Below are 26,191 nucleotides of genomic sequence, written 5' to 3' on the forward strand. Positions count from 1 at the left end.
ATGATGGGATTAGTACCCTTATAGGAAGACACACTAAAGAGCCTGATTTCTCCCTCCAACATATGAAGATGAAACGAGAAGGCAGCTGTCTTCAAGCCAGAAAGAGAGTTTTCACCATACCCTGATCATGGTGGCACTCTAATCTCAGACTTCCAGACTCCAGGTCTGTGAGAAATAAATTTCTGTTGTTTAAGTCACCCGACTATGGTATTTGATTATGAGCTGGCTAAGATTTTGATACCAAGAAGATGGGTGCTCCCATAACAAATACCTAAAAGTGTAGAAGTGGCTTTGGAATTGGGTAATGGGTAGAGGCTGGAAGAGTTTTGAAGTGTGTGCTAGAAATGTGGACATTAAAGGTAATTCTGGTGAAGTCTCAAGACAGCAGTGAGAGCATGTTATTGGAAACTGGAGGAGAGGGCGATCCTAGTTATAAAGTGGCAAAGAACTTAGCTGAATCATTTTCTAATATTTTGTGAAAGGTAGAAATTGAGAGTGATACATTTGGATATATAGCCGAGGAGATTTCTAAGCAAAGTGTTGAATGAACAGCTTGATTTCTCCTGACTGCTTATAGTAAAATATAAAAGGAGAGAGATGAAGAAGCAATTGCTAAACAAAATGGAACCAGAACTTGAAGATTTGGGAAATTTTCAGTCTATCCATATTGCAAAAAATGAGAAAGCATGTTCTGAAGGGAACACCAGGGGTGTGGCTGGACTGTCGCTCAGTGAAGAGTTTCTGGGATCATAAGAGCAGAAACACTTCCAGTTTGAACTAAAGATGTAATGGATGAAGGCTATTAAAGTTATTAAATTTGACAGGACAGGGATATTAGAGCTATTTGATGGTGAACATGGTGCTTTTCTTAAGCACCAAATGATCCGAAAAGTGATTCAGAGATTATCAGGTTTCAACAAGCTAGAAAGCCTCTTCTGGAAGCCTTGGGGCTGGTACTACCCTGCAGAGCTCTTGGCGTGGTACCCTCACCTAGAACTTTTTGGGTGATGTTGCTGCCCTGGGGGCCTGGAGGGCAGAGTATGAAACAAAAGAGGATTATTCTACAACCTTAAAATCTAATGGAATTTGCCTTGCCAGATGTTGGACTTTTTTGGGGACCTATCACCCCTTCTTTCCTGTTTCTCCCTTTTGGAATGGGAATGTCCGTCCTTTGCCGGCCCCACCACTGTGTTTTGGAAGCACAAAGCATTTCTGGTTTCACAGGTTCACAGCTGGAGAGGATTTTGCCTCAGGATGGACTTTAGAGTTGATGCTGGAATGAGTTAAGAATTTTGTGGCTGTTGGGAAGGAATGAATGGATTTTGCATGTAAGAAGAACATGAATTTGGGAGATCAGGGTGGAATGTTACGGGCTGAATGTGTGTGTCTCTTCAAAATTTTTCTGTTGAAGCCGTAACCCCCAATGTGGTGATATTTTGAGAGGGTCTTTGGGAGGTAATTACGTCATCAGCGTGGCCCTAGTTCCTGATGGAATTGGTGCCCTTATAAGAAGAGACACCAGAGAGTTCCATCTCTCTCTCTTTCTCCACTATGTGAGAATACAGTGAGAAGTTGGCTCTCTGCAAGCCAGGAAGAGAGTTCTCATCTGAACCCAATCGTAATGGCACCCTGATCTCAGATTGTGAGAAATAAATTTCTATTGTTTGAGCCACCTAGTCTATGGTACTTTGTTATGGTAGCCCAAAAGGAGACGGCATTTAAAAATATATAGCCAGTTTGTGTACTGAAACTGACCGATTCTTAGATTTCTGCTATTCCTTAACTCTTAACCTCTTCTAATTGTGCTACATTTATGGACCAAAGAACACTATACCCTTGTAGTTCTTCACCTAATCAAATATTGTAAGAGGAGAGTTAATTTATGGAAATTCTATTGTAATTGATTTCTTAGTACCACAACCATTTACTAACTATAAAATATATTACAATTAAAAACTTGATTTTGAAAAATTAGCAATAAAATTGAGTTTAAATGTATATGTATACATTTGACCCCTTTTGAAAGATTTATTTATAACATTCTTATTTTCAGAATATAAATTATTGAGTTACTATCTCACTGTGCCATTTCTGATATCAGAAATTACCTGCTATAAAACATCTTTGCATTTAAATGATGCCCTAGGTTCTTTTAATCTTTTTAAAAATCTCAGTTAATTTATAATTTGGTTACCTTGACTACTCATTTTTCATTTCTCAATAAAAGAGCATAAAATGTTTTTTTTACTATATTCAAGTTGGATTTAATATACAGTTTTAATGTTTACAGTTTAATGATTATAAAAAGATTTTTTCAACTATAAAAGAGGCAGTCCTCGAACCTATTTTTAAAGAAAATATGAAGTTTATATAGAAAAATTACCTCCCATTTCAATTTTAGAAAAATTTTATCTTCTTATTAACAAAATAATAAGATGTTCTTTATGCAGTAGTAGGTGTGATACTGCATATAAATACTGTATAAAATGTGTACTCTATTCGAATTTGGAGAGTTGTCAGATATGTCAAGTTGTATCTTAATATTCTTTCAGAGAATGTGAAAGTTGAAGAGACAAGCCCTACAGTGTAGTGATCTTTTCTCTTCCTGCATTCTTTAGTCTGCCTAGTACAGTTGTATATTAATAATTTTAAATGACTTTTTCTATGCATTTTTATCAAAGACAAGTGTGAAGCCTTCAGTGCTTAGTTCATAGACTCTCAGGAACTGTTTGAATGAATGATGCATGTTTATATCATCTTAGCCACTACATATTAGGAACATCTTTTTCTGGGCATGTGGATCTTAGTGAGTGTACAGAATTTGAAATATTTTTATGGTTATTAGAAAAACAGTTTTTTCTTGTGGGCTTAGATTTTTTTGCTCTAGAAAATTACTGTAATGTTATCAGAAATTTTAGGATTTAAACATTTTTCTGTTATAAAAGAACCACAGTAATCATCTGTTCGATCATCCTGAGTCATACACACAGGAAAGTAATCACAATGTTTGGTTATTTCCATTATGTATTCTTATATTGTGCTATCTTTGTGTATAAACACTTTTCTGTACTATTGCTTGTTTACTTAAGAACAAAAAGAGATTGGGGGGGTAAAATAGAACTTGGATAACATATTTCCTAAGTATACATTATTTTTACACAAATTATCCTTTCCTTGAATATGTTAGCAAGAGAAGTGTTGTCTTTAAAAAAACAAAACAAAACAAAAAAACTGTACAAATCTACATGTTTTCCTTGACCTTCCTGTGGCTTATTGTGTGTGGTTTGATTTTCTTTTTTGTTACTGGAGTGTTTTCTTCTCAGAATGAAATGAATTTTTTTTAAAACTACACTACAGAAAGTATCCTCTAATTTAGCATCACATTGTTAACCTTGTGTTCGTTAATTCTCTCTGCTTATAAAAATTTGAAGGACATACATTATGAAGCAGAGTGCATTAGCTGGCATCGTCCTGATATCTGTGTAAGGAAGCACATTATACCATTATTATAATCATAGTTGCTATGCATTTGCTTCTCGGCTATTAACATACACTTAAGTGTATAAATGTTAGTTGGCTTTCTCCTTGACTTTGATTCCTAGCAGCTCAGATATTCAAGTACAGTTATTATGCTATAAGTTTTGAGATTTAGTTTTCTCTTTTGAAAGTTGTCTTTGGAACTCCATAAGTACTACAGCGTTGTTAGCTTCCAGGCAAGGTGTTTGGCTAACCTTATTCCAAAAACTTAGTAACATATTGATAATGTTTATTCCTCTGTGCTTTAAAGTTTTTGTTAAATTATTTGAAACAATTTGATAATGTTACGTTTAACTGGTAAGTGCTGTACCAAAAACCAGTTCCTCCAGTTAAGATAGAAGCCTTCACTAATTTATGAGACTGTGTTGTACAAGTTTGTGTTCTCAAATCCATACCACTGTTTATACAAAATAGAAACAATATTATATGTTTGTTAAATTCCCAAGCTAACCCAGAGACATGTTCATAACCTAACGTTGCTGACCTCTGATTTTAAATATACTGATTTCAAATTCCAGGACCTGGGAGCAAGACAGTACAGGAGAGAGTACGAAAAAGAGAAGAGCTTACTCTCTTTGCTAGCTACTAAGATATGAACAGCAGGAAGGCTTTGGCTTTCCCAGGGTTGCTTGCAATTTTAAATTAAAAATTTTTAAACTCTATAGAATCACTGGTGGAATTGCAGCCAATGTAATTTAAAGATTTAAGGGAGAAATATTTTCGTCCTGTACTAAACTTGTATATAATTGAGTACTTGCTGGTATAGAGGAAGGACAGTGGTCACAATTTATGTTTTTGATCTTTTGCAATTTGGGATTAGGACCTTCCTGTAAATATTCTTTTGTTTCAGGGCAGAGGTGGGGTATAGAGGGAGGTGTATGTGTTTTGTTTTTCCTTTAAAGATCTTCTATTTATTGTTTTGTATGATTTAAATATTTTCTTTTTATTGTAGGTTTATGGTAAATATACCAGTTCTAGAACAAATTAATCAGATTTTACACATCTTGTTTATATTTTTACCCTTTCTGTGGGCACTCGGGACCCTACCCCCACCTGATGCACTTTTCTTATGGGCAATGGAGCAGGTTTTAGAGTTTGGCCTTGGAGGCTCATCTATGTCAACCCACCTACGGTAATTATTTTAAATATTAAAGTGATATGTAATTTATTCTCAAAGAACATTTTTTCTTTTCAAGCAGATCTTTTTTTTCCCCTCTGCAGGTTGTTAATAATGTTCATCATTTCTACTGGAACAGCTGTAACATCATATTTCATTCCCAGCACTGTTGGTGTGGTTCTTTTCATGACTGGACTTGGATTCTTACTGAGTCTTAACCTAAGTGAGATTGTTTTTGGCTTCAAACACAGTGTGACCGGACACAGAGTTGGAACCAAATCTAAGGCTTTACCCAACGGTTTGGAAAAACAGTTTGCTTGGAAGGAATACCTTTTCTACAGCATTGTATTAGTCTTGGCTCTCTTAGAAACTGGTTTGTTGCATCACTTTGCTGGTTTCTCACAGAATTCCAAAAACAGTCCCCAGGCTATTGTTGGCTATATTTTGATGATATTATTTATAATACTATGGATACTTAAAGAAATTCAGAGTGTCTATATATTTGGAATTTTCCGGAACCCTATCTATCCAAAGCATGTGCAGACTGTGACTTTATTCCTAGAGAAGCAAACAAAGCTCATGAAGATTGGTGTTGTCAGACGGATTTTGATAAATCTAGGTAGGAAGACAAATATTAATAAACTTGTGTTTTATCTAGGAAGTGTACAAAAATATTATGGAATTTCTGTATTTGTATAATGTTATACTGCATACAAGTGTTTATTCTTTTATGTTTTGGTTTATTTATTGGTTTTTTTTAGCTCATTGCTTAAATGTGCTCATAAAAATACTCATAGGCCAAAATAAAATATGGTAGAAGGGGTTATTTTGCCTTCATTAAATTTGTCTCTTTTCTTGTTTGCCTTAGTGTCACCTTTTGCTATGATAGCATTTCTTTCATTGGACAGTTCCTTACAAGGACTCCACTCTGTGTCTGTCTCCATTGGATTCACAAGAGCTTTTAGAATGGTAATGCTAATATGCACTTAATAGTATTTTCCTATTCCCAAATTTAATTATGATTTTGTTTACTCTAACAGTTTACTTAGATTACCAAATTCTGCCTAATAAAGTGGTAAATTTGTGTACTGCAGGTATGGCAGAATACAGAAAATGCTTTATTGGAGACAGTCATTGTATCATCAGTGCACTTGTTGATCTCCAATACAGACATATGGTGGAACCGAAATCTGGATACAGGAATCAGACTCTTACTGGTAAATATATTTTTAACAGCTTTAATGAGATGTATTTCATATACCATAAAATCATTCACTTAAAGTGTAAAGTTCTGCGGTGTATATTCAGAACTTTGCAGCCATCACCACAATCTAATTTTAGAATATTTACAACATCCCAAAAAGAAACCTCATACACATTAATAGTCATTTCCATTCTGCTCTCCATCTCATCTACTCCCTACTCCAGCCCCAGCAACCATTAATCTACTTTCTGTCTCTAAGGATTTGCCAATTCTGGACATTTCACACGAATATGATTATACAGTATGTTGTCTTTTGCATCTGGCTTCTTTCTCTTAATGTTTTCAAGATTCATCCATGTTGTAGCATGTATCAGTATTTTATTCTTTTTTATTGCTGAAAAATATTCCATTGTATGGATATATCACATTTAGTTGATTCATTCATTAAATGATAGATATTTAGGTTGTCGCCACTTTTTGACTATTATGACTAATGCTGCTATGAACATTCAAGTACAAGTTTTTATATGGACATGTGAGTTCGTTTCTGTCAGGTATGTTTACCTAGGACTGGAATTTCAGTTACACACGAACTTTATGTCTTAACACTTCAAGGTATTGCCAAACATTTTTCCAAAGTGATTGCACCATTTTACATTCTCACCAGCAGTGCATGAGGATTCTAATTTCTCTACATTCTCACCGACAGTTGTTGTCTGACTTTTTCATTATAGCATTGTCATGGGTCTTTTCATGATTTTGATACTGCATTTCTCTGAATACTAATGATTCATCTTTACATATGTTTATTGGCCCTATGTGTATGTTTTTGGGGAAATGTCTGTTCAACTTCTTTGCCCATTTTTACCTGGGCTACTTGACTTCTTACTGTTAAGTTTAAGAGTTCTTTATATATTCTGGATACAAGTTCCTTGACAGATATATGACAAGCAAAATTTTTCTCCCGTTCTGTAGGTTGTCTTTAGCTTTCTTGATAATGTCCCTTGAAGCAAAAAAGTTTTAATTTTGATGAAATTCAATCTATCTATTTTTTTCTTTTGTTGCTTGTATTTTTGGTGTCATATCTAATAAACACTGCCTATTCAAGATCGTAAAGATTTGCTATGTTTTCTTCTAAGAGTTTTATAGTTTTAGCTCTTACATTTGGGTCTATGATTTACTCGGAGTTAATTTTTGTATATGTTATTAGGTAGGATTCCAAATCCATTCTTTTGTATATGGATGTACAATGGTTTCAGCATAATTTATTGAAAAAGCTATTCTTCCCTCAATGACTTTTCTTGGCACCCTGCCAGAAATCAAACAAATGTAAGGGTTTATTTCTGGGCTCTTATTCTTTTTTCCATTCATCTATATGTCTATCCTTATGCCAGTACTACACTGTCTTGATTACAGTAGCTTTGTAGTAGGTTTTAAAATTGGGAAGTGTGAATGTTATGACTTTGTTGTTCTTTTTCAAGATTGTTTAGACTATTCTGGTACCTTTGTGTTACCATAGAAATATTGGTTTTGGCTTTTCAAGTTTTTCAAAAAGGCATCTGAGACTTTGATAGGGATTGCCTTAGATCTGTAGATAATATTTGGGGAATATTGCTGAAACTGAGCAGGACCCTGTGGGGCTCCTGGGCACAAAAACCTTTCTGTGTCCCCTTCCCTGAGTTCCAAAGGGCAGGTTCAAACAGTTGCTAATCGGGGAAGGGAGAGGATGGAGAGACAAGTGAGGAGCAGTCAAGAAACAATAGTGCAGCCTTAGGAGCAGGGTCCTGGTTCCCGCTCAAGGGATACACATAACAATAACTTTGAGCTCTTCTGCAGAACTAAAACCCCCACCAAATGGAAGGTGTTAACTACTTGAAGAAGCACTCTTCATTCCAGAGAAGGTCACAGTTTGCCCATCATCACCTGATGCCAGATAATCTTTGGATTGAAGGAATGCAGCAAGGCACCCTGATCCTTACCAGCAACCCTGCTCCCCTTGACTATAAAACTCCTCACCCCACCTCCACCACCGCCACCCCCAGGTTTGGGACACACAGTTTTGAACACATTAACCCGTTGTGGCCCCCTTTGTCTGGCAAAGCAATAAAACTATTCTACTTCACCCAAAACTCTTGTCTCCGAGATTCAATTCAGTGTCGGGATACAGAGGCTAGATTTGGCTTCGTTGCTGTCTTAGAAATGTTAATTCTTCCCATTCATCTACATGACATGTCTTCATGTTTATTCATATCTTCTTTATGTCAACATTGTTTTGTAGTTCTCAGTGTACAAGTCTTACAGTTTTATTAAATATTATTCCTAAGTATTTTATTCTTTTTGATGATATTATAAGTAGATTGTTTTCTTAATTTTTTGGGTTGTTTATTGCTCAAGTATAAACTGCAATTGATTAGTTAATGTTAATCTTATATCCTGAAACCTCACTGAAATGTTTTTTTGTTTCTAATAGATTTTTAGTGGATTTCTTAGGATATTCTGTATATGAGATCATGTCATCTGCAAATTAGATATAGTAAAGATAGTTTTACTTCTTCCTTTCCATTCCTTTCCAATCTGGATGTCTTTCATTTCTTTTTCTTACCCAATTGCCCTGGCTAGAACGTCCAGTATAATGTTGAATAGAAGAGGTAAGAGTGGATATCTTAATGAGGAAAGCATTCAGTCTTTCTTCATTAAGTTGATGTCTGTCTTTTACCATTCCTGCTTCTATTCCTAGTTAAACTTTTTTATCCTGGAGGGTGTTGGATTTTGCCTCTTCTCTGTTGATTGAAATAGTCATGTGGTTTTGGTTTTTTAATCTACTAACGTGGTGTAATATATTGATTTTCAGTTGTTAAACCAATCTTGCATTCCTGTAATAAATCTCACTCAGTCTTGGTGTATAGTCTTGTCTTTATGTTGCAGGATTCAGTTGGCTAGTGTTTTGTTGAGAATTTTTGTCTGATGTATATATTTGTGGCTTTCTTTTCGTATCTTTCGTTTAGATATCAGAATAGCAGTGACCTCATAGAATGAGTTGGGAATTTCATATCAATAATCTTGAATGTTTCTAGTATTCAGTATGTATCTTAAAATATTCTGTACTATGTAGTATTTTGTAGTATGGAAGCCATCTGGGCCTCAGCTTTTCTCTTTGGGTAGCTTTTAAATTGTTAATTCAGTTTCTCTACTTGTTATAGGTATATTCAGATTTTCTATTTCTTCTTGAGTTGGTTTCAGTAATTTATGTCTTTTTCTAGGAAGTTGTCAGTTTCATCTAAGTGATCTAATTTATTGGCATATCGTTGTTCATAATATTCTCTTATAATTCTTTTTATTTTGTTCTGTAAGATTGCTGGCAATGTTACCTCTTTCCTTCCTGATTTTAGTAATTTGAGTCTTCTATGTATTTTTCTTGGTCAGTCTGGCTAAAGGTTTGTCAGTTTTGCTGATCTCAAAAAAACAGCTTTTGGTTTCATTGATTTTTCTCTATTATTTTTCTATTCTCTGTTTTATTAATTTCCACTCCAATCTTTATTATTTCCTTACCTCTGCTTGAGATTTAGTTGCTCTTTGTTTTCTAGTTTCCTAAGGTGGAAGATTAGGTTATTGGTTTAAGATCTTTCTGCTCTTTCATTTGTAGCTATAAATTTCCCTCTGAGGACTGGGTTTGCTGTATCACAAGTTTTGGTGTGTGTTTCATTCATCTGAAAATGTTTTCTTGTTTATCTTGTGATTTCTTCTTTGACCTGTTGGTTATTTAGGAATTTGTCTTTTAATTTCCAGATTTCTTTCTATTGTTGATTTAATTCAGTTTTGATTGAAGAACATACTTTCCATGATTCGTATGAATACACTTAGTATGATTTCAGACTATTGAGGTTTGTCTTATGGCATGATGTCTGTTTTTTAATCTGTAAAATATTCTCTAAAATAAGGATAAATTAAGGATAGTTGCTTAACTGTTTACTACTGCTAGTTCTCATGACTTAACAAGCATGTAATGCAAAGCTTAATCAACCTTAAGATAGACATAGCACAGTGTTCTCTTTAGTACTACTTTTTTTTTTAAGAGAGCTGAAACTTAAAAATGTAGTCTCATTTATTAATTGTGAGATTGGAGAAAATTATAACAAAGGATCTCATGTAAGGGCTATTTTCTCAAAAATATTGGAGCAGTAATAAAATTATACTGTTTTTCTTATATGATCTTGAAAATTTATGAAAGGGATTTAAGAATAAAAACTTCATTTTTATGTCTCTGCAGGTTGGTATTATGCGTGATCGTCTGATTCAATTCATCTCTAAATTGCAGTTTGCTGTGACCGTACTCTTGGCGTCATGGACAGAGAAAAAACGTAGAAAATCAACCACCACTTTATGTGTACTCAACATTGTCTTCTCTCCATTTGTGTTGGTCTTCATAGTTTTTTCTGCACTACTCTCTTCTCCCTTACTGCCCCTCTTCACCCTTCCTTTGTTCTTGGTGGGGTTTCCTCGACCTGTTCAGAGTTGGCCAGGAGTTGTGGGTACCACAGCCTGTGTGTGTGCAGATACAGTGTACTACTACCAGATGGTCCCGAGTTTGAACACTGCCCTGCAGTCTGCAATGGCAGCTGGAAGTTTAGGTAAGTAAATGGGTTGTGCTTAAGAAATCCTCACAAATGTATTTAAAGTACAAAAAAAATGAACACACAGAAAAACAGTCTTTTGATCCAGCTGTTATACAGATTCTAATACTTTGATGTGCAGGCAGAAAGACTAAATATGAGGAAGTATATCTCCTACTCGTTATTTTGAGGGAAATAAAGTTATAAAATAAAAATATGAAGTGAAAATTTCATTTAGGTGATTTGACAATTTTTAAAAAACATTTTCTTGACTAAAATCAAGTTATAGTCCCCCTATGAAACATGAAAACACCTTATCCCAAAATTTTCATGAATTTTAATGAGTTCATGTCAAGTAGATGTAACAGCTTAGGCCCATAAAGAGTGAAAACTAGCATTATATAAATATCAGATTGAAGAACTTAAAGGAGTCTGCTTGTATCTTATTAATGTCTAGCAACTTGCCTGACAAGGTTAGAGGGTAAGGTAACATAAAAGCTTTGGTCAGTGATCAGTAACCTCCCAAAATGAAGTGCTGTACGAATATTAGCAAGATTTTTGATGAGAATGAGCTAATATTATAATTTTGTGATAATTTTATAATTTCATCATACACTAACTGTAAATTCAGCTATATTGTACTTCTCAAGGTTGGTTTTAGATAAAGTACAAGCCGATGACAATAATGTGTTGTCTCCTACTGTATGCTTTAGCCCCTGAACTTGTTTTAGGTATGTCCAGTGACTTCCTAGCAGACTGACTCCCCTGGCAGAGAGTAGCAATTTAAAATTAGAATTTTAATGAAATGTTTATTTGGGTTGAATTTTTCTAATTATCTATTATGTGAGATAATTTAGGAAAAATTTTATTTTTGTAATACAAATTTTTTATGAATAATCATTTTCGTTATAGGAAATATTCTACACTTTTAATACTTTCATACAGTTCCAATTAATTTTTATTATATAGTGCAATGCCACTTTTTAAAATGCCTGTAACGTTAAACTCACATCTGAAATAATAAATACCTTAGTAATAAGGTAGAAATTATACGTTATTATCAAATCAATTATATTCAACCAGTAAGTGTGTTGTAAAGTATTTCCTGGGAGAAAAACAGAAAACAGTGAGGTAACATTTCACACACATCTGATTGACAAAAATATAAAAAAAGTCTGACATTAACAAGTATTGGCTAGGGAGTTGGGAACAGGAACTCTCAAACCCTGTTGAAAGGGAATGTGTAAATTCATACAGCTACCTTGAAGAGTAAACTTAATAGTCTGTAGTAAAGATTTACATATCCCATGGCCTAGGAATTCCAGTTTTAGATTCCATGATCCAGTGATTGCAATTCTAGAGAAACTCTTGGACGTGTGTCTTGAGGGTCCCCAAGACCATTCCCAAATTTGATGATTTTCTAGGGGGACACATAGGACAGCATATAGTTGTGCTCATAGCTAAGATTTAGTATAGTAAAAGGATGCAGAACAAATACAGCAGAGGAAAAGTCACATGGGGTGAGAGACTGGGTGAAAGCTTCCAGGCATCCTTTCCCAGTGGAGTTACACAGAACGTGCTTAATTCCCCATCGCCTTGTTGTGACAGTATGTGTGATATGTTGACTACTGGGGAAGCTTATTTGAGACTCAATGCCTAAGGCTTATATTGAGGGCTGGTCATGTAGGCACCCGCTGCCTACCAAATACCAAAATTTCAGACTCCCAAAAGGAAAGCAAGTGCTCAGTATAAACTGTATTCTTTGCACAGACAGTTCAGGCACAATGTGGGACTGTTTATCAGGTAGCGTGGTGAGAGCTCTTTTGAAATACAAGTTCCCAGTTTCCAGCCAAGGGCCAACTTTGTAAGCAGGCCTTTCAACAGACAGCAGTTATTTCTGCTATGTTAACTCTTTCTACGTAATACATTGTACAAAGATAATTTATACAGCATTATTTATAATAGTGAAAAATTGGAAAACATCTGAAATGTTATCAGGGAAATGAATATTTAAATTCAGCTATATTTGTACAATGAATTCTCAGTATAGTTACAGTGAAGGAGCTTTGTAGTCGATATATAATGTCTCAGAGACAATGTTGAGAGAAAAACTAAGTTTTAAGAGTATTTGTACAGTGTGGTAGATAGCATTTTATGTAAATTTTTAACACCACAAATTTATAGGCATGTATATAAAAATGTCCAAAATGTTTTAAATCATTAATGTGAAGTTGGCTTTTATATATTTAATATATTTTCCTAATATTTTTAATATGTATTTAGGGTTTTACATAACAGGTTCTAATTTGTTGTTTTTCTGGAAGATATATTCTTAATTCTTATAAATTATCACCTGTAGATTTTCTCTTCCAACTGTTCCTGTAAAGAGCTTAATTTAATGCCTCCTGATATGCAATGGATAGTTGTTTGTATTCTTGACCTAAGAAGAGGGTAGAAAGAATTATTAATTAGTTCCAAGTGTGTTATTAATTTTAAAGATTCATGTGGCAAAATAAAACAAGCTTTAACAATTACTTACTTTTTTTTTCTAATTTGTTTTAGGTCTCCTCTTACCTGGGTCTCATTACTTGGGCCGTTTTCAGGATCGTTTAATATGGATAATGATTCTAGAATGTGGCTATACTTATTGCTGTATTAACATTAAGGTCAATGTGCATTTGAAACCTCTCTAGTACATGTGTAAAAATTTTGTTATGCACACATCAAAGAATTAACAGCTCACTTTGGAAGAGTATTTTTTTGCTTGTGAAAACACTTAGGATTGTTAAAGTGTATTTCAATATGCACATATTGATAGACTAGTGTTGACTGTATGATAGAGCATAGTAACAAAATACACTTGCCCCTTTTTTATCCAGTCTTATTCTTTTTATCCCTATCTAGTTGAGCATCTCAAAAAGGTGACTCAGTAATATTTTCTTTGCTCCTATATCATATAAGCATTCTCAACTTAATATAAAAAACTTCTTTTGACCCCACTGCCCTTACCTGCTAATACTGTTTTTCTCCTTTCAGAGCAAAATGCCTTATTAGAGTCACTTATAATCATGTCTCCAATTTCATTTCTTGCATTTTTCTCTTCAACTTACTCTAGGTTTTTGACCCTATTACCTATTACTCTAGTAAAAACCGCTGTTGTCAAGGTCTCCAGTGGCTGTGGCATTGCTAAATCCAAGGATTGATTCTCAGACCCGTTCTTGACCTGTCAGCAGAATTTGACAGAGTTCATCTCTTCACTTGTTTCATGGATTAATCCTTGACAGTCTCCTTTGATGGTTCCTTCTCTTTCCTTGACCTGTTAATATCAGACTGCCCCAGTCCTTGCTGACAACTCCATCCTCTAGTGGCTCAGATCAAAAACATTTGGGCTCTAGTCCAGTGATATTTGACTCCTTGTTTACTTCTATACCGCATATCCAATCCAACAAGAAATCCTGTTGGCTCTGCCTTTAAGTCATATCCTGTATCCCACCACTTCTCACCACCCTACTTTCAGCCACCTTCATTTCTTTCCTGGATAGCTGCAATCACTTCCTAATTGGTCTCTCCGCTTCTGCCTCTGGCCCCCTACAGCCTATTATCAACCAGAATGATCTTTAAAATCTAAGTCAGATCATGTCACTTCCCTACTCAAAATCCTACAGTGAATATCTTCTTTTGTTCAGAGTAAAAGCCAAGGCCCTAGAGGGTCAGGCTCCCTATTTGGTCTCATCTGCTCCTTAACCATCTCACCCTACTCCGGCATACTGGCTGTTCCCTCTGCCTGGAGCACTCTTCCTCAGACAGCCACACAGCTAACTCCATCACCACCTTTAAGGCTTTGCTCAAATGTCACCTTCCCAATGAGGTCTACTGTGGGCATCCTATTTAAAATTGAATACCCACTCCCATTCCTGCCTGCACTTCCAATCCTCCTTGCTTGCTTTACTTTTTCTCTATTTTCATAACACTTACACCTTCTAGCAAACTATGTAATTTACTTATTAATTTTCTTGTTGATTACCTGTGTTCCTCCACTCTCTAATATAAATGTTGCAAGAGCAAGGATCTCTGTTTTTATTTGGAGAATATATCCTGAGCCCCTGGAACAGAGCCTGGCACATAGTAGGCCCTTAATAAATATTTGTTGAATGAGTAGTGAATGAATGAATTTTTTTGTCTTAATGTGGATTGGATAAAATTGCTGGTGACTAAAAAGCTGTTCCTTTAGTCCAGTGGTTCTCAAAATGCAGTTCTCCAGATTAGTAATTTTAACATGTCCTGGGAACTTTTTAGAAATGGAAATTCTTAGGCCTCACCCCAGACCTACTGAATCAGAAACTCTGGGGGGGGGGTGCCCAGCAGTCTGTGTTTTAACAAGCCTTCCAGTGATTCTGACTCACCTAAAGTTTGAGAACTACTGCTCTAGTCTAACATGTATAAGTAGGAGAAGGCAAAAAATCATGCAGAATATGGAGGACATTTTCATTGCTTAATTTAGTTCTATTTTTTTAATGGTACAGTTTTATAATACCTAATAATGTGGGTCCTTTTATTGATCTTTTATGCTGCATGAAATATATGATATAAAGATATACTTTTAGGTGGCAGTCTTTTTTTCTTTCTTTTTCATTTTTCCGGACACAAGCTTGCTTAGATACACCATCTACTAACATTTATATAACACTTTAAATTTGACAAGGCACTTTCATTACTTGCTTTCTCTTCACAACCCTATGTGCCAGGGTTATTTTTCTTTGAAAGAGAAGCAAAAGGAATCTTGGGGGGTAAGTGACCTACTCAAGATTGTGTACTAGCATCTGGCAGAGCCATGATTTAAAAGCAGATTCTGTTATCACATTCCGTGTTCTTTCCCTGAATCATAATACAACCTAACAGCATTGCCTTTTATTAAAATCACTGGTAGTTTTGTAAAGATGTATAAATAAATAAGCAATAATTAATAATAATAGTAAACAGTGACCTGAGGTATCCTCTTCAAGTGATTCCTTCTAGCGAAGTAATCAAAATGGGTTTAAAATTTATATAAGGACATATTCATAATATTCATTCTTTCAGCATATATTTGTTGCATCCCTTATTGTGTGCCAAGTACTAGTTTAGGCACTGAGGATACAGTAGTAACCAAAAGAGAGCTGCTCTGTGGAGTTTATATTGTAGTTGGAGGAGATAGATAATAATCAAATACATAAATCTGTATTATTATTACGTTATTATAATTTTTTAACTGGAACAAAGGAATAGTTAGATAAATTATGGCATATCCATATAGTAGAATACTGCTCTCATATAAAGTAGGCTGGAAAGGATACAAAGCTAATGTGCATATTGTGTAGTTCCAATTTTGCTCCCCCCTCAAATATGTATAATTTTTAAAAGTTTTTAACAAGTGTGATTCAACCTTGATGTACAGTCTTAAAATTATGGTCATACTCATTAAAATTGTTTTGCTAATTTCCAGTGGAATTTCTAAAATTTCTTTAAAAATATAGCATTATTTTTCATATCTGTATCCAACATCAAATATATTGTGTCATTAAGTTTGAATTAAGGTGTAGCTCTTGGGTTAAAGACTTTTTTTACATTTTACATATTTTTATTTTGAGAATCCAATCCATGAGTATTTACAAAACTAGTTACTTTTCTCTGTGTAATAAGTGATCATAAACTCAAGTATTTTCTTATTTCCTCTTTAGGGGTTAGAATTGCAAGAGACATCCTGTCATACTGCTGAAGCTCGAAGAGTTGACGAAGTTTTTGAAGGTGCCTTTGAACAAGAAGAATATGCAAGAGTATGTTCCATTAATGAACACTTTGGAAATGTCTTGACACCCTGTACTGTTTTGCCTGTGAAACTCTATTCTGATGCCAGGAATGTCCTGTCTGGCATAATTGATTCCCATGACAACTTAAAAGAATTTAAAGGTGACCTTGTTAAAGTACTTGTGTGGATACTTCTTCAGTACTGTTCCAGAAGGTCCAACATGCAGGAAAATGTTCACAAAACTGAAAATAAAGGGAAAGCATCTCTAATAATCCTTCCTCCTTTGAATACTTCACCACAAACCGAATCCCCAGAAGACACAGATAGTTTAAATTCAGAAAATTTGGATGACTGGTCTGATGATGTTTTTGGTGAAGAGCCAACTATCAAAAAAGGAAAAGAAGAAAAAGTTTTGCCAGGTATAAATTTGCCTATTCCAGGATCAGTGGAATCACAGAGGGTTGGTAAACATTCTACAGGCACAGTTACTGAAAATAGTCTTTACCAAGCAGTTGCATTGGGATACCCTGCTACTGACAAAGGGAAACAAGAAGCCGTGGCATACATCCCTCTCATGGAGTTCAGTTGTCCTCATTCTCACTTGTTAAGCTTACCTGAAGAGTGGATATCTAATTGTTTGCCTAATTCCAAAGTGAAGGAGATGAGCTCATTATTTCCAGAAGACTGGTACCACTTTGTTTTAAGGCAGTTGGAATGTTTTCATTCAGAAGAAAATGCCTCAAATGTAGTGGAAGAAATTGCAAAGGACAGAGTTTTAAAAGACTTTTATGTTCATGCAGTAATGACTTGTTATTTTAGTTTGTTTGGAGTAGACAATATGATTCCTAGTCCTGGTCATATATTGAGAGTCTACAGTGGTGTTTTCCCTTGGTCTCTTGCCTTGGATTGGCTCACAGAAAAGCCAGAACTGTTCCAACTAGCCCTAAAAGCTTTCAGGTAATTCATTTTGATTACATACAAGTTGTAACATTGGCCAAAAAATGTTGATTTTTTTATAACCTAGAAGGAGATGCTCTTTCATTTCTAATTTTAAAAAATAATCACTTTCCAAAAAATGAAAAATGCTTGGTATGTACTCTGATTATATCGGGAGCACACTTAAATTTGTACTTTGTTTTTGTTTATGTGGAGAACCTATTTTTTGTATGGCTTACTGGATTGTTTTGCTTTAACTCTTATCATTTCTCCCAGATCTTTTTTTCTAAAATATGTATGATTTCAGTTCAGTGTCTTTAAAAATCTATTTCATCTATAAAGTTGATTTTAAAAATTCTAAAATTCTTTGTTTCTCCATTTTTTAGGTATACTCTGAAACTAATGATTGATAAAGCGAGTTTAGGTCCAATAGAAGACTTTAAAGAGCTGACTAACTGCCTTGAAGAATATGAAAGTGACTGGTACATTGGTTTGGTATCTGATGAAAAGTGGAAGGAAGCAATTTTACAAGAAAAACCATACTTGTTTTCTCTGGGGTATGATCCTAATATGGTAAGGTTAAAAATGTGTTCTTAAACATTTTCGTATATTAACCTTAAAGAATAGAAATCAGTTATAAAGTATCTAACCTAAGTGATAGAGATAACATTCTAGGTATAAATATATTAATTATAGTATTAAGGTATTTGTAATCATGACTTTATGGCCAACATAATCCAGTCCTAGAATGACTGATTATTTACTTTGGCAAAGCTAATAGGAGCCAATAAAGAATGTTGTGTAGCTATTATGCAGTAACTGAGCTATAAGATAGTCAAGTAAATGTAATTTGCTATAGCATATTTGACTAAATGGGTTGTATTTATATGGCAAATTCAAGTGTATGAATTATTACTTTGGATTTGAATCCTAGAAGAAAAATTTGTAATTTGTAAGCAAGTCTGACTTGTGAAAATTCAGAGACTCTAAATAAGGAATGCCTTTTTTAAGATTTATTACTTGTTCCTATTGCATTTAAAATGTCATTGAGTGTGCACAATATGAAAGATTCAGTGTTATGAGCTTATTGTGGGTTCCACATGTGGTGTAACTGCACATGTGCTTCCCAATGAAAATGATGAAAGTTATTTTTTAAAAACAACCATTTAAAGTCTTAGAAATGGTCCTAAGGGCATATAGCAAATAAACATTTATTAAAGAAAATCTTCTGAAACCTAAGAACAGTTAGAGACTACATCATTTGAACCAAGACCCATTGCCTCCCAGCTCAGCAAGACAGAAACTCCACTCAGACTGGTATGGCCAAGAACACAGGGCTCCCTCTCCCCTCCCAGTTGGAGGACTGTTTTCCCAGAATAGGAAGGACTTCAGCATTTCTCATCTCACTCCCACCTGCCTATTGTGAGGCTTGGTTCTGGGCATGTGTAATCAAGAGGTTGGAACTCCCTTGTGGCCACCCCTAACTTGTTGGATGGAGGCTTTACCTGGGCCTGGTGTCACTGACAATAGCGGGGCCTGATTCCTCTTGTCTATGTATGTTCCACAGTGGGAGTGGCAAGCCAAGAAGACCTGAGTTTACTGCTCCCCCTCTACCAAACACATGTCCTGAAGCATAGGTGTTACTCAGAAGTGCGTCATTATCTTACACCCCAGTTCCAGCGCTCTGGCTCAGAGATTCTGCCCACTGGGAGAAGCAGACCATTAAAAAAAAAAAAAGCTCTAGATCTCTTACCAAAGGAAGTGACTTCATTTGCACATAGTGTGGACACACTGAAGCTTAAGATGTTCCGCAAAAAACAGTGGAGGTGGTGGTGAAAGTTACTAGAGGCAATTGGTAAAATCATTAGAGGTCTCAGCTGAACTGCAGGCCAGGTAGATTAACAGAGAGAACCAGGGAAAGAAACAGTGGAGAAGAGCCCTCCTGGGGTCAAAACAAATCTCAAACACTGACCTCCAAAACTGTTCTTTCAAAGGAGCCCAAATTTAATTGGATCACTCTAGAGCAATTTAGGTCCCAGGTCATTGTTGAAAATGTAGAGCAACCAGCTGGGTGTGAGCATTTAATAAAGAGAACCTTGCCAAAACCACTGCCATCCCATCATAACTGTGGGCACTCACAAGGCTGCATTCCCTGAGGAGCAATATCAAAGACTTCACAATTGAACGGGAGGTAGGATTAACTTCACTAAAGTCATCCAGCCATTCACTAAGCAAATATGCAAATAATAATAACAAGCCCTGGGGTGTGGGGTAGAGAGGATCAGTACCCAGAATTGCTGCAGTGTTACCTAAAATGTCCAGTTTTCAACAAAAATTAGGCGATATGAAAAAAAACAGAAAAATAACAAGAAAGTCTGACCCACGTGTAGGGTGGTGGGAGGGGGAACATGACAGAAATGGCCTGTGAGATCAACGACATGTCAGGTTTAACAAAGATATCAAAGTAACCATTTTATATATATGTTCAAAGGACTGAAGGAAATTATGATTAAAGAACTAAACAAAGTGGGAAACGAAGTGCTTATAGAGGGAACCTACCTCAACATAATAAGGGCCATATATGAGAAGCCCACAGCTAACAACATACTCAGTGGTGAAGAACTGAAGGTATTTCCTCTAAGATCAGGAAAATGACAAGGTTGCCCACTCTCACCACTTGTATTCAACATAGTATTGGAAGTCCTAACCAGAGCACTTTAGTTAAGAAAAAGAAATAAAAGGCGTCCAAATTGGAAAGGAAGAAGTAAAACTGGTACTATGTGCAGATGATGTGATATTGTATATAGAAAACCCTGTACTCTATAATAACAAACTATCAGAAAGAGAAATTAAGACAACAGTCCATTTACAATTGCATTAAAAGAATAAAATACCTAGGAATAAATTTTTTTTGTAACTGGAAGTTTGTACCTCTTAATCTCCTGCACCTACTTCTTTCCTCTCTCCATCCCCTTCCCCTTCTCCCTCCCCTCCGGCAACCACTTGTTTGTTTCCTATGTCTGTTTCTGTTTGTTTTTTTTTTAATGTTCATTTGTTTTTTTAGATTCCAAATATAAACAAAATCATATTTGTCTTTTTCTGTCTGACTTATTGCATTTAGCATAATAGCCTCTAGGTCCATCCATGTTGTCACAAATGGCAAGATTTCATTCTTTTTTATGGCTGATTAATATTCCATTGTATATATGCCACATCTTCTTCATTCATCTATTGATGGGCACTTAAGTTGCTTCCATATCTTGGCTATTATAAATAATGATGCAATGAACATAGGGGTGCACATATTTCTTTTCTTTTTTTAAAAATTTATTTATTTTTTATTTTTGGCTGCATTGGTTCTTTGTTGCTGTGCATAGGCTTTCTCTAGTTGCAGGGGGCGAGGGATACTCTTTGTTGCGGTGCGTGGGCTTCTCATTGAGGGGGTTTCTCTTTGTTGCAGAGTATGGGCTCTAGGCACGCAGGCTTCAGTAGTTGTGGCACTCGGGCTCAGTAGTTGTGGCTCACGGGCTCTAGAGCACAGGCTCAGTAGTTGTGGCACACGGGCTTAGTTGCTCCGTGGCATGTGGGATCTTCCCCAGACCAGGGCTCGAACCCGTGTCCGCTGCATTGGCAGGTGGATTCTTAACCACTGCGCCACCAAGGAAGTCCTATACTTCTTTTAATTAGATAAATACCAAGGAGCAGAATTGCTGGATCATATGGTAGATCTATTTTTAATTTTTTGAGGAATCTCCTTACTGTTTTTCATGGTGGCTGCACCAATTTACATTCCCCCCAACAGTGCGTGAGGGTTCTTTTTTCTCCACATCCTCACCAACACTTGTTATTTGTTGTTTTTTTGATAATAGCCATTCTGACAGGTGTGAGGTGATATCTCATTGTGGTTTTGATTTGCCTTGCCCTGATGATCAGTGATGTTGATCATCTTTTCATGTGCCTTTAGGCCATCTATATGTCTCCTTTGGAAAAATGTCTATTCAAGTCCTCTGCCCATTTTTAAACTGGGTTGTTTCTTTTTTTGATGTTGAGTTGTATGAGTTCTTTGTATATTTTGGACATTCATGCTTTATCAGGTATATTATTTGCAAATATCTTCTGCAATTCAGTAAGTGGCCTTTTCGTTTAGTTTATAGTTTCCTTCACTGTGCAAAAGCTTTTTAGTTTGATGTAGTCCCATTTGTTTATTTTTGCTTTTGTTTCCTTTGCCTGAGGAGACATATCAAAAATATGTATTGCAAGTCTCATGTAAAATAACTTACTGCCTGTGTTTTCTTCTAGAGGTTTTATAGTTTCAGGTCTTACATTTAAGTCTTTAATTCATTTTGAATTTGTGTATGATATGCGAGAGTACTCCAGTTTCATTCATTTGTATGTAGCTGTCCAGTTTTCCCAACACTGTTTATTGAAGAGGCTGTCTTTTTCCCACTGTATGTTTTTGTCCCCTTTGTCATAGATGAATCACCCACATATGTGTGGGTTCATTTCTGGGCTCTCTGTTCTGTTCCATTGGTCTCTGTACTGTTTTTTTTGCCAGTACCATACTTTTGATTACTGTAGCTTTGTAATATATTTTGAATTCAGAGAGTGTGATACCTGCAGCTTTGTTTCCTCTCAAGATTGTTTTGACTATTTGGGGTCTTTTGTGTTTCTATACGAATTTTAGATTATTCTAGTTATGTGGAGAATGCCATTGGTATTTTTATAGGGATTGCATTGAATCTGTAGATGACCTTGGGCAGTATGGTCATTTTAGCAATATTAATTATTCCAATCCATGAACACAGTATCTCTTTCCATCTGTTTGTGTCATCTTCTATTTCTTTCATCAGTATCTTATAGTTTAATGAGTACAGGTCTTTTACCTCCTTAGTTAGATTTATTCCTAGGTATTTTATTCTTTTTGATGCAATTGTGAATGGGGTTGTTTTCCCAAAAGAAAGCTGGGTTAGCAATGCTTATATCAGACAAAAGAGACTTTAAAACAAGGACTGTAACAAGAGACAAAGAAGGACATTACATAATGATCAAGGGATCAATCCAACAAAACGATATAACAATTGTAAATATTATGCGCCCAACATAGAAGCACGTAAATACTTAAAGCAAATATTAACAGACATAAAGGGAGAAATTAACAGTATCACAATAACAGTAGGGGACTTTAATTACCCCACTTGCATCAATGGACAGATTCTCCAGACAGAAAATCAATAGGGAAACACTGGTGTTAAATGACACATTAAACCAGATTGACTTCATAGGTGTATACAGAACATTCCATCTGAAAGCAGCAGAATACACATTCTTTTCAAGTGCACATGGAACGTTTTCCAGGATAGATCACATGCTAGACCACAAAACAAGTCACAGTAAATTTAAGAAAACTGAAATCATATCAGGCATCTTTTACAACCACAACAATATGAGACTAGAAATCAATACAAGAAAAAACCTGCAAAAAACCACAAACACCTGGAGGCTAAATAATATACTGCTAAGAAACTAATGGATCACTGAATAAATCAAATAATAAATTTAAAAAATACCTAGAGACAGATGAAAATGAAAATACAATGATCCAAAATCTGTGGGACGCAGCAAAAGCAGTTCTAAGAGGGAAGTTTATAGTAATACAAGCCTACCGCAGGAAACAAGAAAAATCTCAAGTAACTTAACCTTACACCTAAAGGAACTAGGAAAAGAAGAGCAAACAAAACCCAAAGTTAGAAGAAACAGAGAGAGAGAGAGAGAGAAACAAAGAGCAGGGCAGAAATAAATTAAATAGAGACTAAAATAATAGAAAAGATCAATGAAATTAAGAGCTGGTTTTTTGAAAAAATAAGTAAAATCCATACACCTTTTGCCAGACTCATCAAGAAAAAAAGGGAGAGGGCCCAAATCAGTAAAATCAGAAATGAAAAAGGAGAAGTTACAACTGACACTACAGAAACAAAAAGGATCATAAGATAGTGCTGTGAGCAACTATACACAAGTAAAATGGACAACCTAGAAGAAATGGACAAATTCTAAGAAAGGTGCAGTCTCCCACAACTGAACCAGGAAGAAATAGAAAGTATGAACTGACAAATTACCAGTACTGAAATTGAATCAGTAATTTTAAAACTCCCAACAAATAGAAGTCCAGGACCATAGCTTCATAGGTGAATTCTACCAAACATTTAGAGAAGAGTTAACACCTATTTTTCTGAAACTATTCTAAAAACAAAGATATCACAAAAAAAGAAAACTACAGGCAGTATCACTGATGAATATAAATGCAAAAATGCTCAACAAAATACTAGCAAACTGAACCCAACAGTACATTAAAAGGATCATACACTGGGATCAAGTGGGATTTTTTCCCAGGGATGCAAGGATTTTTCAATATCTGCAAATCAATCAATGTGATACATTACATTAACAAATTAAGTAAAAAAAATATCATCTCAATAGATACAGAAAAAGATTTTGACAAAATTCAACATCCATTTATGATAAAAAATATATATATTCTCCAGAAAGTAGGAGCACAGAGGGAACATACCTCAACATAATAAAGGCCATATATGACAAACCCACAGCTAACATCATACTTAGTGGTGAAAAGCTGAAAGCATTTTCTCTAAGATCAGGAACAAGACAGGGACTTGCAGGCAAGACAATGCCCACTCTTTCCACTTTCATTCAACATAGTTTGGAAGTCCTAGCCACAGCAATCAGAGAAGAAAAAGAAAGAAAAAGAATCCACATTGGAAAGGAAGAAGTAAATCTATCACTGTTGGCTGATAACATGATACTTTACATAGAAAACCCTAAAGATGCCACCAGAAAACTACTAGAGCTCATTAGTGAATTTGGTAAAGTTGCAGGATATAAAATTAATATACAGAAATCTGTTGCATTTCTATACACAAAAAAACGAAATATCAGAAAGAAAAATTTAGGGAACAATCCCATTTACCATTGCATCAAAAAGAATAAAAACCTAGGAATAAAGCTACCTAAGGAGGCAAAAGACCTGTACTCTGAAAACTGTAAGATGCTGATGAAAGAAATTGAAGACAACACAGATGGAAAGATATACCGTGTTCTTGGATTGGAAGAATCGGTATTGTTAAAATAACTGTATTAACCAAGGCAATCTACAGATTCAGTGTAATCCCTATCAAATTAACAATGGCATTTTTCACAGACCTAGAACAAATAATTTTAAAATTTGTATGGAGAAACACAGAAGACCCTGAATAGCCAAAACAATCTTGAGAAAGAAGAACGAGCTGGAGGAATTATGCTTCCTGACTTCAGACTATACTATAAAGCTTCAGTAATCAAAATAGTATGGTACTGGCACAAAAACAGACACATAGATCAATGGAACAGGATAGAAAGCTCAGAAATAAGTCCATACACTTATGGTCAATCTTCGACAAAGGAGGCAAGAATATACAATGGAGAAAAGATATTCTTTTCAATAAGTGGTGCTGGGAAAGCTGGACAACTGCATATAAAAGAATGAAATTAGAAATTCTCTAACACTGTATACAAAAATAAACTCATAATGGATTAAAGACCTAAATTTAAGACCAGATACTATAAAACTCCTAGAGGAAAACAGGCAGAACACTTTGAGATAAATCGCAGCAAATTTTTTGGATCTGTCTCCTAGAACAATGGAAATGAAAGGAAAATAAACAAATGGGACCTAATTAAACTTAAAAGCTTTTTCACGCAAAGAAAACCATAAAACTAAAAGGCAACCTATGGTTTGGGAGAAAATGTTTGCAAAACAATGAGACCGACAAGGGATTAATTTCCAAAATATGCAAACTCACACAGCTCAATATTAAAAAACCAAACAACCCAATCAAAAAATGGGCAGAAGACCTAAATAGACATTTCTCCAAAGAAGACATACAGATGCCAACTGGCACATGAAAAGATGCTCAACACTGCTAATTTTTAGAAAAATGCAAATCAAAACTACAGTGAGATATCACCTCACACCAGTCAAAATGGTCATCATCAAAAAGTCTACAAACAATAAATGCTAGACAGGTTGTGGAGAAAATGGAACCCTCTTACGCTGTTGGTGGGAATGTAAACTGGTGCAGCTACTATGGAGAACAATATAGAAATTCCTTAATAAACTAAATCTAGAGTTACCATATGATCCAGCAATCCCACTCCTGGGCATATATCTGGAAAATACAAAAACTCTAATTCAAAAAGGTGCATGCACCCCACTGTTCATAACACCACTATTATAATAGCCAAGACATGGAAGCAACCTAAATGTCCATTGACAGATGAATGGATAAAGAAGATGTAGTATATATTGGGTTGGCTAAAAAGTTTGTTCAGGTTTGTCTGTAAGATGTTATGGGAAGATCCAAACGAACTTTCTGGCCAACCCAATTTACACACACACACATATATATACATACACACATACATACATAGATATATACACACAGTGGAATATTACTTAACCATAAAAAGAATGAAATAACGCCATTTGCAGCAATATGTTTGGACCTAGAGATTATCATACTAAATGAAGTAAGTCCGACAGAGAAAGACAAGTATCATATCACTTATATGTGGAATCTAAAATAATAATACAAATGAACTTACTTACAAAACAGAAATAGACGCACAGACATAGAAAACAAACTTATTTTTACCGAAGAGGAAAGGGGAGGAGGGATAAATTAGGAGTTTGGATTAACAGATACACACTACTATATGTAAAATAGATAAACAAAAAGGACCTACTATATCACACAGGGAACTATATTCAATATCTTGTAATAACCTATAATGGAAAAGAATCTGAAAAAGAATATATTATATATATGTATTTGTGAATATGTGTAACTGAATCACTTTGCTGTACACCTGAAACTTACACAACATTGTAAATCAACTATACTTCAATTTTTTAAAAAATCATATGATCATCTCAATAGATGCAGAAAAAG

General features: G+C 35.1%; 1 protein-coding gene across 1 annotated transcript in view; it reads left to right on the plus strand.

Annotated features, from left to right (window-relative positions):
• PCNX4 (pecanex 4) overlaps positions 1-26,191 on the plus strand; it is a 44,777-nt gene that overhangs the window by 11,629 nt on the left and 6,957 nt on the right. Inside the window, exons 3-10 of the mRNA XM_029238689.1 lie at positions 4,490-4,669; positions 4,759-5,273; positions 5,523-5,623; positions 5,749-5,871; positions 10,126-10,486; positions 13,031-13,134; positions 16,186-17,210; positions 17,576-17,762. Of these exons, the coding sequence (XP_029094522.1) occupies positions 4,490-4,669; positions 4,759-5,273; positions 5,523-5,623; positions 5,749-5,871; positions 10,126-10,486; positions 13,031-13,134; positions 16,186-17,210; positions 17,576-17,762 (2,596 nt within the window). The remainder of the gene's footprint in view (positions 1-4,489; positions 4,670-4,758; positions 5,274-5,522; positions 5,624-5,748; positions 5,872-10,125; positions 10,487-13,030; positions 13,135-16,185; positions 17,211-17,575; positions 17,763-26,191) is intronic.

Source organism: Monodon monoceros, unplaced genomic scaffold, assembly GCF_005190385.1.
Source record: "Monodon monoceros isolate NGI ecotype Baffin Bay Population unplaced genomic scaffold, NGI_Narwhal_1 Super_Scaffold_21, whole genome shotgun sequence".
Lineage (NCBI taxonomy): Eukaryota > Metazoa > Chordata > Mammalia > Artiodactyla > Monodontidae > Monodon > Monodon monoceros.